The following is a 13949-nucleotide window of genomic DNA, read 5'->3' as shown; positions in this document are numbered from 1 at the left end:
CATAAAAACAGGTCTGGTTTTAATGCAGTGCCATCTGAGGTCCAAAAGACCACAGCCCTCCAATATTGTTTTTCAGCTCTATCCCTTGTTTGCAAATATGTCTCTGGATTCTCTAAATATGTTAATGATATTATGTACTATAGATACATATAGAACTCCCCAAATTCTCCATAATTTCATGTTAACAAGTATTAAAATTACATTGTTTCATCATTTGTCCACACAGGTTTACACAGAGTGATGAATACCCCTACATCTTTACTTCTAAGAGACTCTGCCTCTTTGGGATGCTCTTTTTCATACCCAATCATGTTGCCAGTTTCCTTAATGTGTTGTGAAATATTCCTCCTTTTGTTTTCTTTATTATTACACAACTTTTCCAGCATTTTGTTGCCCCAGTCATAACTCTTTTTGAAACATGTTGCTAGTATCAAATTCAAAATAAACATACATTTTCCATGAAATAGTCAAATTTGTCATTTTCAACATCTGATATGTTGCCTGTGTCCTTTTTGCAGCTAAATATGAGTTTATGAGATTTGAGGATTATTACATTTTGTTTTTATTCGCATTTTACACAATGTCCCAACTTTTTCTGATTTGTATTACATTCTTAACAAAGTTATACAACAATATCATTAAATTATATTTCCGGCAGTTATTATATAATCAGCTTGGTATCAAAGCTTATAATGGCACAATGACACAAATGCCCCACACCCCATCATCAGAGAGGAACCTAGGTTTAAGAGATCTAGAATAATTATAACTTTTTGTTTCAAGGGGTGAAACAAAAATAGCTTAATAAAACACCTTCAAATATAACAACTAATGCAACAAAGTAATATTCAGCAACTGTTTCAATATAACTTAAATTCCAAGGTATGATCTCATAGTTCTAATCTCCATTCTGTATAAGGACCCAGCTCCAAGGGCCCATTTTAGTGTTGTGTTGTAGAATTGTATTGTTCCTCAGTCAGGCACATGTCCAGTGGTGTAATTATGTAGGCCCCTATGCTTTTCCCTTTCATGTTGCTAGGGAAACAGGCGTAGCAACCAAAGTAGGCTAACTGCTACAAAATGATGTCTGCAAGATTGGCTGTCAAGCTGAGCTAATGTTAAGTTGAAATATGAGGACATGAAACTCCATCAAAAACTAAAATATAGGCCTCCCTCTCTCAAACACACACATGCACAGATGATGCATACGACCAACAGAGAGAGAGAGAGAGAGAAAGAAAGAAAGAAAGAGAAAGGCACAAAGAGTTGCACAATTAGACATACAAACTGAGCTTTTTTGAAATGCTCAGAGCGATTATAATGTAAGTTCTGTAAATCAGTGGAACCAAATTCTTAGTTATTAGTAATGGTTCCAATTATCCTTCGCTTTTAAGGCTTGTTTGTTGTGGGTTCATCTTTTCATGCCAATCACATATTTTCCCTTTCCCTCTTTTTGTCCGGATATATGCTTCACAATGGTTTTGGGCATGTTAGGATGCGGAGGCCAAACAGCCATCTTGTTGGCAGCCACACGCTTGGCATCTTTCTCTGCCAAGTCTGCCAAGATTTCCTGGCATTCATCAACCTCTGACAAATACACTGGCACACCTCGGTTCCCTCCTCTACGGTGGGTGTACAGAGACAGAGAGAAGGGGGGGGGTAGAGAGAGGGGAAGAGAGAGAGAGAGAAAGAGAGAGGGGGGAGAGAGAGACAGAGGGAGAGGGAGAAAGAGGGAGAGAGAGAACACAACAAAGAGGAGTAGAACATAAGCATGTGTAAACACTGTAAACAGATTTCTTCTTTTAAAGGAGGGGTTCACATTGTCATTCAGTTAAGCCGCTGCAACATGCCCTCAGCTGTCATATGTACATAAATTCTTCTTCTACCCATTTCTATCCATCAAAAACAAAAAAAGCGATGAGCTGACTAAATGATTAGTCAACTCTGCCGTTTGTCTGTGGCTTACCCTCACCTAGCCAGGCATGAATCTGGGCACATCATCCCAAGCGTCTCCCTGAATCACTGTTTTGATTGGCAAGCCAACAAGCATCTGCTGCCTCCCACCCACAGCACCAGAGAGGAAAGGGGATCCTGCACAAATCAAATCACCGGCAGCGAAACGGGACACTCACAAGAGCCTCGCGCCACCTGCTCGTCACCGCTCATCTGACTGCTTCTTGGACCGCGCCAGTGGGCAGGAATGCCTCTTGTGTAACACGAGAGCAAGCGGGACGAAGAGGTGTGCTAAGACTATGGGACATATGAGCATATAAAATATGTATACACACCTGGGGGGGGGGGCACTGGGGGTTCTTGACATTCCCTGACACTCAGTATAATGACAGAAGCCAAACATCTGACTGCTGCAGTTCTCATATACCCACATCTCAGCCTGTTCACAGGGGCCGGCATTCTCCACCTCCACAACAAACGGGCCCGCATTCTCCACCACCACCACCACCGCCACCACCACCACTGACGGCAGATACCACTGGATTCTGCTTTGTGTATGTCACAGCCGCAGACATATGCACACGAGAGATATGGGCTCAAGAGGCCATCAACATTCTACTCCACCCCCACCCCATCGCTCTGTCTTCTGAAAAATATGCAATGTTGACCACATGCGACAAATTCATGCAATTCTTCTCTGTGTTGTCAGACTTTGTTAACACCTTTAAATCCTGCCACATTCTCCAAGCCCCACCGCTCCCCCGTACACACACACACACACACACAGACACACACACAGACACACAGACACACACACACACACACACACAAAGTCGGACCCAGTAGAGGAAAAACAGACACAATGACAGTTTAAGCAACATCTGACGACACACATTCAACAGTTCTCCCTTACGGCGCTGTTTACAGTCATGTTCCGTGGGAGGCCTGAGTGCTACATTAAACATTTCATTTTGACTGATGATGTGGGAAGAGGCTTAGAGTCTCCGAGGCTGTGGGATACCTTGGTCTTTTTTGCCGTTCTGGCTTCTCTTGATGCGATGGACGACACTCTCGGCGGTGAGATGAGAATCCCTCAGGCTGCTCCGCCGATGGACACTCCCACTCTGGAGGGACAATGACAAGGGACAAGGGGGGGGGGGGGTTGGACAGACAGTTAGCCTCCAATTCACATTTATTTAGGCAATATACAGACAATGACTTAGGCTGATCTGACGGCGATTTTTTTTTTTCGCCCTGCAGCTTAGGCTGGAGACCAGTGCATCTTTTTCTGCTGCTTCCGTTACATTTTTGCCGGGACCAATCACAAGCTGGCTTATCCACCTGGCGCGCTATTGGCAGGTTTAAAACGATAAACAGGCTAAAGCGCCCGTACCCTACGGGGACCCAGGTTCGAATCCGACCTGCGGTCACGTCCTGATCCCACCCCATCTCTCTCTCTCCCACTCACTTCCTGTCTATCTTCACTATCCTGTCGGAATAAAGGCAAAGAGCCCAAAAAATATACTTAAAAAAAAAAACCCGATGACGATAGAGGGAGAGCCTTGCTCTGCAAACGTCACCCGGTTCATTGGTCAGATTGGTGAATGATTATCCAATTGCGTACAAAGTCATTTGAACTATGCCCGTTGATCATGCCTCTTGTGCAGTAGAAAATACATACTGGACTCCCCAGACCAATGTTCAATCTTAAAAGATTGAGCTTGGTCTGGTGAAAGCCAGACTAGACAATAACGACAAACACGGACAAAAAAAGGTAAAAGTTAAAGGTCGCCGATATTTAGCAGAAGCTTTTAACCAAAGCAACACAGACATGGACAAGGTTGGGGAATGAAACCCTGACCCATCGATGGTCAGCTGCCGGCGAGGCTGCCACTGGTCCACCACTAATCCCACGTACTGGTTGTTTCTGGACACAAAGAGCGGGTATGGCCAGTGTTGGCAAAGCCACTCCAAAGTAATACATTAGAAATTACTTCTTGCGTCATTGAGATATCAGTTGGATTACTTCACCCACTCCAAGAAGGCTGTGTTCCTAGCTAAGCCATTACAATTAGGAAGTGAAAAGCAAATGGACCTGGCATCTCTTTACTGCCATCTGTTGCTGTGTCCTTTTTTGTCTTTTTAGAAGAGTGTTTTGATTTCTGTGATGTGTTACACAATCAGCTCAAGGTTTCTGAACAATAAGGACAAACAGACAATGATCACATCACAATGACTTGAAATGTTAAGTAACTCTTTACATACACAGAGGAAAGTGCAGTTACTTCAGCCAGCATGTTCAAAAATGTGTGTGTGAACAAGAGATGGACTGTTTCTATGAGCAACAGGAAATAAGGTCTGGGAGTGGGAGTGTGTGTGTGTGTGTGTGTGTGTGTGTGTGCTAATACATGCCCGTGTGTGTGTGTATGAGCGTATCTGTGTGAGTTCCAGGGAGCCCCACTGATTTACAGCACCTAAGCATTCCTATGGGATGATCTTCCACTTCCACTACACATTACTTTCTCTGTCTATTCCTTTCTCTCTCTCTCTCTCTCCCTCTCTCTCTCTCTCTCTCTCTCACACACACACATCAAATTATCATGGGACAAGATCGTTTTTAGGATAAACACAGTGTGACCGTGTGAATGAGTAATTCCCAAGGCCACTTCACAGCACAAACACAGGTGGCCGGCAGGATAGAGAGCCGTGGGATTGTCCAACTCCATGGACCCTGAACCTCTCTCTCTTGATCAAATTGACCTAATAGCTTCTCCCCCATCCACAGCCAAACCCCCCCTCTGTTATCATGCATGGGCTGGGCTGACGGAGGGACGCGCTGCCCTGCCAGTAACAGTGCTGAACTCCCTGATCCAGTTCAGCGCTTTATTCTCGTGCCTGCTGCTAATGTTAGCCAGGTGCTGAAGAATGCTCTGAGCCAGGTTTGCGTGCGCTCTCTCTCTCTCACACACACACACACACACACACACAAAATGTACCCAGGCTGGTCAACTTCCAGCTGAGCCGACAGACTCGTACATGTTCCACCTTTATGATGAGTAAGCATGTCTGCAACATTAACCTTTTAACACAGTCTACTGAGACAGGGATTGGGGGGGCTGCATCAGAGAGTGAGCATGTGTGTGAGAGAGAAAGCATGTCAAAGCTTATAACAATTAAGGGAGCCCTGCTAGCCAGAACAAACTGTCCACTCATTTTCATTCCGAAACTCCCTCACTCATTCCTAGAACGAGGGGGCCCATGATGCTTGTGAACTTTGACCTCAGCCACTCAACCCCTTAAACTCACAAGACGGCTTCCCATAACCCCCCTCTTCCCTTCTCCGCCCCCCCCCCCCCCCCCTCTGATGACCTCAGTCTTGTCCAGCAGCGTCCGCCTGTGGCCCCGGGTACGGTGAACCACTGGCCCTCGGCCCTGCTGCCAGACCCCCCTAATGCCCCCCACCCCAACCCGGCAGCAGCCCAGGCAAGGAAGCTTGACTCAGACCCCCCCCCACCACCACCACCACCACCACCTCCACCTCCACCTCCATCACACATCCCACAGGAGGTGTACACTCACAGCCCCCCTCCAGGAGCGGAATGATCCTTAATGACTTCAATGCTCGTGGAATGAAGCCACTCATGATCTTCTTAAAACAAAACCACACAAAAAAACACAAAAAAAAAACGACCGAAAAGAAACGATCCAACGTGGTAATGGCTTCGTTTTTTCGCTCCCCCCAGCTTTCAGCCACTTGTAAAGAACACCTCAGACACCCGCTTTCAGAAGACTTGGCCTGGACCACTGTACATCATGTTCAACACGATTCATTAAAAAAAGGAGGAAAAAGAGAGAGAGAGAGAGAGAGAGAGAGACAGAGAGAGAGAGAGAGGGAGGGAGAGCGAAAGGAATTCATCCCATATCTTAAGTCCTTAGCCTACATCGGCTTGTCAAGGTGTAGGGTGTCACACTTAGTGGATTAGGGGATGAAATTGGGAGAGTTTGACAGGAGCTTGTGTTCGCCGCACAGGTGTAGTTTTTCAGAGGGGGAAAAGCTAAACTAACAAATCTTTCCCCCTTAGATAAACTGTCTAAGGAGCGCCGTGATTTATGACAAGTGTCAAGGGATTGGCTTTCATATCCCTGTTGAGAGGGAACAAAGCTCAGGAGCACGTGCCCCTGTGTGTGTGTGTGTGTGTGTGTGTGTGTGTGTGTGTGTGTGTGTGTGTGTGTGTGTGTGTGTGTGTTTGGCGAGCTTGTAAACGTCTTGAGAATGGAACACTCTTTTAACTCGGCCCATCAGTCAGAGTGGCCCACAGGGCAAACACGAGTGTTGTACATCAACAACAAGCCGTTTATAATTCAGTCCCATGGAAGAGACTCAACCCCCTCACAGCCCCCGTCCAAAAAACACATGCACACATTTACAAACATTCAGAGGAATGCTGAAAGTGGCCACAAAGCACGGATTAGGTTGCTGAGGTTTCGGGTTTAGACAGGTACGCGCGCAAAACCTGATCCAGTGGGCAAGAGCGGATGGCAAGGCCAGGTGGGAACGTGATCAGAGGTGAGGAAGGTGTCAGGGTAGGAACAGTGTCAACCAATTCAACACTTCCATAAGTTTTTTCCAGAAACAAATAAGATTAATGCAGCTTCTGATGAATGTTAGTGAAGAAGCAGAGAAAAAAAGTGTTTTTTTCAGTGGATGTGTGTGCATGAAGACTCTCACTTTCCAAAAATATGCACACAGCACTCAGGACATGTGTAAAGTTCTACACATGTCAAATATGCACATACAAGCACGCTTGAATTCCCAATTGACATTTAGCATTGTACAGTATATTGTGTATTAATATGAGAATGTGAGTACTTAAAAACAGCCTTTATGAGACTTCAGTGAAAACTCTGAAAAACAGAGGATGAAAGGACAAAGAGACCTGGTGGATGATGGAGAAGGTAGAAGTAGGGGTGGAAGAGGAGGTGGTGGAGGAGGAGACTAAGATGGGAGTTGGTTTGACTGGGGTACTGACCTGCCAAATGCTAACCTAATGCCACACTGTCCTGAAAAGGCTCAGAGACGAGCTGTCTAGACTCTGCAACATGACCCTAGCGTGGGACTCGCTGGGCGTGAAGGCCCGCTGTACTGTGAGGTTCACATTCCACCCTTTATCCCCACCGAGTGACTATACCTGCTGGAGAAGATGAGATTGGAGCTATACACACACACACACACACACACACACACACACAAACACAAACACCTTACACAAACACCTTACATAAACAAACACAAAGATTTACCACACACATAGACACAACGCACGAAGATGGAATCAACTGTAATTAAAGACTATAAAAGTGGTAATGTGCTGTTAAAAAGATACAAAAGATTTATGTAACTTAAGTCACAACCACTATAGCGTGGTATGTGCTGGTATTGGCAATTGCAAGCCTGACTTTGCAATTGCCAATACCAGCACCTTTGTGTGTACTTGTGTGTCTGCTTGGCGTGGGTGAGTCACTTGCTCCGACTTGTGTATCTGATAGGATGCCTGTGTTGAGTGACAAAGCACACCCATAGGCCTCCACTTCAAACCAATTCGATATGACCCATGAGAAGCCCCCCCTCCCACACACACACACCCCCCAAAAAAAACTACAGAACTACATGGACCACCCAAAGAAATGCCGGCATTTCCGAAGTCCCCGACCAGATGCATTACACAGAAATAGTGCTTTTCTAGGAACCAGATTCCTTTCAAACCCGAAGCTTCACTGACCTCCTCACAATTCTAAGGCTTTCTTCAGCCATTCCGAGGACAAATACATCTATAATAATATAATAATAATACGTTTATTTTATACAGCGCCTTTCTCAAATCCAAGGTCGCTTTACATAGTAGAGGGAAAACACAACAACAGACAGCCAGTAACAATAAAATAACAATAACAATAACAATAACAATACAACAAAGACAAGCTATGTGTTTAGAGCTATGTGTTAGGTGTGTGGAAGAGAAGTGATTATTAAACAAAAAGGTCTTGAGATGTGCTTTGAAGAAAGGAAGAGAAGGACAGGCACGAAGAGGTTGGGGGAGGGAGTTCCAGAGTTTGGGGGCCAAGGCACTGACGGACCTGCCACCCAGGGTGGAGAGTCTGGAGCGGGGGATAGCCAAGAGGTTTTGGTCAGAGGATCTGAGTGAGACTAAGAGATCTTACTATAGACTTATCCATATGGAAAGCCGAAGTAGGCTAAAAACATCTAGCACACTGAAAGTGAAACACACACACATGTATGCACGCTTGCCCACACCTATTCTCCTGAGCTGCATTATCGCTGCTGGCATTGTTAAATATTGTAATGCCACTCATGCAGCGACTTGTTGTGCATTTTTGGCAGGGCCCTGGAGTGCTATCACTTTTGGGAATGCTTTTGGGAAAGCAGATCTGCCGCTCCAGGCTACCGTTTTATTGATTTATTTTCAATGGGATCTGCGAGTGCGTGCCACGCCAGCAACGGGCCTCACCGTTGGCAGCTATCAGGTTCAGCTCATCTGGTGCCCGCTCGCTCGCTCGCCCACCTGCCGCGTGTCACCTTCGCTGCCGCCGCCGTTCATCTATTAAACATGGAAACCAAAGCCAGTAGGGGGTGGCTCGCCAACTCCTGGCAGCGACCGAAGCAGGACCCCCACCACCTCAAGGCTCTAAACTTACTGCAGTTGGATGCACATCACAAACATGCCAGCCCCGACGCAGGTGTGCCGTGAAAAGCACTGAAACTCTGCACGGCAGACTACCGGGCACGGGCAGCCGCTCCTGAAGAGCCGGCCTGCCCGCCCGCCCAGCCCCTGAAAGCACGCGGCACAAAGGGATTCCGTGCCACACCTGACTCGCGTTGCGATAACATCTACAAGCTGTAAATTCATTTAAGAGCACAAAACCTGAGGTGTATTCTGTCTGAGGAAGAAGAACAGAACAGATCTTTCTCTAATAATGACTGTTGAAAGCACAGAAGTTAAAGACGAAGGAGGAGGGATGAAGTGCAAACGATTGAGAGAGTGCAGGAGACAAATGGAGAGAGGACAGAGAGAGAGTGCGGAAGACACAGAACAGAAGTGTGTGTATGCAGTTGAGAGTCCGCAGTAGTCTCTATAGCCACAGTATTTATTTGAACATGTCTCTCAAACGTAAGCGCATGTGTTGGACATGTTTGCCTACAGAGAAAGCAATCTGCAGGAACTAACTGCAGGAAGTAATCATCTTCTGTCCAACACTAAAGCACCCACATTGTTTCAGAAGATTTCAAACAGGGAGTAACTCGACAAATAAACAGCCACACTACTGTTTACAGATTCCATTGCTCTGTGTAGACTATAGATACTGTTTATGTGAAACTATGGAAACGCTCTTCCAGGAAGGAGGGGAAGATGGGGAGAAGACCTCCAAAAGAGGCCCACTACACTCCTTTGAGTTGCCCTCACAAGAAAACCAACCTCTACAAGGTGTAATGTGCAGTGCTGATTTCTAAAGATAAAAGTGTTTTCTAGGCCTGCCAGAGTGGTTTGATTCTGAAAGAACACAGAAACAGTAGTGGCTGCCTAGTGTCTCTGTGCGTTGAGAGTCTTGGTTTCAGATGATTTTCATGCATTCTTTTACATTTTTTATTGTCAGGAACAACTAAAATGGAATGATGTCTGAAATGGAATGCACAAATTTTGAATATTTTTCACTTTGTATTCAGAATGAAATAACTGTTGCAAGTCTAGCATTGTTTCAAGCCCTCACACCATGGTCCAACTGGCAACATCAAGAGCTCAAGCCAGAATCCCACAGACTAGCCTTTGCATTGCAGGACCAGCCATAACATGACGGGACCTCACCTCGAGCTGTTTGGGTTTCATTAGAGTGAGTGAGCATCCCTCTGATTGAACCGCCTGATGACAGAGCAGTCAAGACAGAGCTGGAGAGCATCCACATCACATAAATAAAAGGTCCATTCAGCAGACTTGGCTCCTAATCCATCAACATCTTGACCATCTGAGCTGCGCAAATCATAATAATGAAGCTTTTTCTTTTGCTTTGGTCGAGCCCTTATTGTCAGTGACACGCTTGTCTGATCGCCTCCCAGAAGAGCTTCTCGGAGCCGGACAGGGGGATGGACGAGGCGACGGGTGCCATTGGCCCCGAGGAGATGCTTAGCACAGGGACAGTGGAACAGGCCACACGAGAGACAGACGTCTTAAAAAGGGCCAACGAGAGCCAATGAGTGCCTCATCTTCCTTCAACACCGCAGTGGGCAGACGATAAATCGGCAATAGCGTCTCCATTTTTTGAAAGACAAGGGCACAGACAGCGTGAGTGAAAGAAAAGCAGGCAACTGCTGGTACAGTTGAGCTGGTCCCAACACAAGCACAGAGTCCATTCCACTCCACATCCACTTCCAATGACAAGGCAAATGACGGTATAATTTACTCCTCATTTATAATAACTGACTGAAGCTTTCTGGGACACCATTCAAACTTCACTTCCATTGATGAGATTTAAAAAAATTAAAAATTACTACAGGCCTGGAATTGTTTTGCTAAACACAAGCATTAAAAAAATTGTTTATGTAGCAAAGGGTGTGTCCAGCTCCTCTGATGCTGGTTCCCCAACACGCTTAGGCACGGGCAAAGAGTCCATCAGCACTCGAGCTGACACGGATCGCCAATTTTACAGTAAGTGAGTCCAGAGAAGAAACGATAGGCGGAGACTCCCTTCAGGGAGGTTAAGAATACTCACATGAAAAAAATGTGCTGCAAACAACTTGACAGAAGCATGGTCCAGAGCATTTTGAAGGCCTGTAGCCTTGAACTATTATCGGGTGCCATGTACAATGAATCAACCAAAGAGACTTTAACGATTTTAGTCATGGGAGCTGTGATGCTAGTGGCAGGATCCCCAGCACATAGTGCCCACAGGGGCCCGGGTGAGATTCTGACCTCCACTGATTCCCTGATTCTACTCCCATCCATCTCTCCCACTCATTTCCTGTCAATATATACTGTCCTATCTGAATAATAGGCAAAAAGCCCATTATTCATAGAAATATTTACAGCAGAGGTGGAAAAGTCTGGCTTTAGAAAGTAAAAGTGCTACCACGTATGTATTCCAACTATCCACTCCAACCAGCTGATTCTAATTAGCACAACTCTTTAGCCAGGTAGATCAGCTAATAAATACATGGGCAGAGCCGAATATATGATACTCTCTGAAGCTGGGCTTTTCCACTTCTGGTTTACAGCCATAAAGAGATTACTGACCATTAGTGGGAAAGAAATTATGCTGCAAAAAGGGAGTTTGTAACTAACTCAATTTGAAGTAAATTGAGTAAATATTTCAGGATAAACCAGCTCTGGCTTTGGCATTCCTGATGGGCCTGAAGTCACCTCTCAGATTCACATACATGGCCCAGAGGAGGCTTTTAAACCTGGAGTCTTACTCTAAGTGTTCCGAGAACATGTCACACCATCTGTGTGCTTGTAAACCTATCTCAGGTCAGGGCCACGGAGATCCATTATAGATATGAAAAACTGAGGACAACAACGAGGGAATTACGAGACAAAACTCCAGTCAAGGCCAGTGATGTCAGCGCCTCGGAGGAGCTCTCTGGTTTCCGTGGAAATCTGATTATTTTGCTGCTTGTTTTGGCTAAAGAGCAAAAAACGGGACCGAAATTAAATGTTCCCTGGCAAGTGGAATATTTTAATAACACAGAGAATGGGGACGTACTCCCTCATCTTTGAAAAATCTAATTTTGTATCATTTCCACACCGACCCTGAACCACAGACATTTCACAAGCACTTCTTTTGCCATCTCACCAATGCCTGAATTTAGAAGTATTCAGAATTGAGCTGCTCCACGTTAATTACTCATAGGCTTACATCCATTAAATTATAATTAAGTTCATTTACCTTCTTAACTAACTAACCATCGAGACAGTCCCCTGGAGCAACTTCCGCTGTTCCATCTGAAAGCCCAGATCTCTAACCACTAGACCACCACCACCTCATCTCCATTTGTTAATACTAGGTTTAAATCTCCTCTGAGGTTTGAGGTCACACAAGCACTGCATATGTGAGCGCACATGAATTCACATAACTGACAGCAAGAGCCACCAATCACATCCACCAAGATCTTGTGCGGGAGGCCATTTTAACATTCAACGGCGGTTCAGTGTTGAAGTGATCAATGGCTTGGGGAATCCGCAGCATCAGGTGCACTGCTCTTTAGTTGATGTGGTTGGAAGAGAATGACCACTCTATAAAAGGACAGCATTGTGGTTGGAGAGAATCCAGTAGGTGGTCTGATACTGGCACATCCCCTCATTCTAGGTGTCACCTAGCAACTGGATGTTCCAGCAAGAAGAAACCAAAGTGCCATTCAGCTGTAATCAGAGTGGCCTAATGGAAAGAGGGCCAAGGGATGCCATGACCACTACAATCACCAGATTGTAATCCCATTAAAGAAAGTCCACTGGGAGATCAGTGAGGGCAGGAATCCCCATGTTGTAGGTTGCATGCTCTCTTGAGTTGGTGTATCAGTATTGATGGTGACTATTGATTGATGATTCTGTTAAACTCTGTATCAACAACAGCAAGGGGCACTTCTTATCGATTCCTTGCAAATATGTGAAATTAGGCCATGTCAAGTGAGCAGGAGAACATCTACACATTACAAGAGGACTAAAAATACAAACAATGCACCAAGCAACAGCTAGATGTGTGTTTTCTGTGGTTACGTCTCCTGCTTTTATGAATCAGTGCTCATTAAAAAACACAGAACTGTGTCCTCGACCACCAATCAACAGTCCAGTGGGGATAGACACAACAGAAACCCAGACACCATACAGTGTGTCAGAGGCTAAACAGAGGCTGAAAAAGCAAAGATGCAGACGTATACTGTAGGTGAGAAATCAGACGAGCACAGGGATGCGCAGCCCACCAAAAGCCAGCGGCCACAGGCCTCGTTTGGGACCAGACGCTGCCTGTTCTCACCTCATAAGCCCGAGAGTTTCCCCTCACAGCGGCCGGTACGACACAACGCCTCCATCGGCCACTGAAGCCCAGATGCGGCTGCGGTCTGCTGCTCCGAAACAGCTGGGGCACAGCTGGTGCGCCGAGCACCGGACCGCCAGACACACACACACACATGCACGCACAGACACATAGACACAGACACATGCATAGACACTCACACATGCACACACACACACACACACACACACACACACACACTGGCCTTCTAACTCACACACTGCCGATTGTGTGATAAACCTTGGCCAACCCACACTGATGTTAAGCGGGGATTTTTAGCAGCTGTGGGTCCTCATCCAGACTTCAGCTTAATTAAGGGTTTCCCACAAAATGTTTCAATCCCTGGCCTAACCACAGGCTTACCAGTGAGTGCAAGACTATATTTGACCCCTGCAACGACATTGGATTTCGAGCAGAAACACGTCATCTGTGGTATTTTCAAGCTGCACATAAGTGGCTTCAAAAAAACGATCAAACCTGGCCAAAGAAAAACAGCCTTTCTGTTATGTATACATGCACGTTAGTGCACTTAATTTTTACACTTGCATGAATCTAGACATAGACCCCATTGAGTGGGCAGATCCACCTAAAGATCCTAATCAGTGTTGTTTAACATAACCAACTGTGCCCAATCACAGGCCACAGCTAAACAAATACAGCTGCTTTCAAGCCTGCATTAACACTATTACCATCTGGGCTATGTACTATCTCCACCATCAAACCCACATAGCGCATGCACACACACACACACACACACACACACACACACACACACACACACACACACACACACAAACAAACAAACAGAAAAGCAACCATAAGACACATACATACAAAGAAAAGCAACCATAAGGGTGTATGGGTATGGGTGTGCGTCTATGTGCTATGTGTGCATGCGCATGTGCATGCGCATGCATAGA

General features: G+C 45.8%; 1 protein-coding gene across 1 annotated transcript in view; it reads right to left on the bottom strand.

Annotated features, from left to right (window-relative positions):
• The window catches only part of eda (ectodysplasin A), a 42383-nt gene that overhangs the window by 14113 nt on the left and 14321 nt on the right, over nucleotides 1-13949 (bottom strand). Inside the window, exon 2 of the mRNA XM_076273793.1 lies at nucleotides 2975-3077. Coding sequence (XP_076129908.1) covers nucleotides 2975-3077 — 103 coding nt within the window. The remainder of the gene's footprint in view (nucleotides 1-2974; nucleotides 3078-13949) is intronic.

Source organism: Alosa pseudoharengus, unplaced genomic scaffold, assembly GCF_046254945.1.
Source record: "Alosa pseudoharengus isolate Yale_2024_CS ecotype anadromous, Long Island Sound unplaced genomic scaffold, YU_APseudo_1.1 YU_APseudo_1.1_scf_8, whole genome shotgun sequence".
Taxonomy (NCBI): Eukaryota; Metazoa; Chordata; class Actinopteri; order Clupeiformes; family Clupeidae; genus Alosa; species Alosa pseudoharengus.
This window is presented reverse-complemented; position numbering and strand designations above follow the sequence as displayed.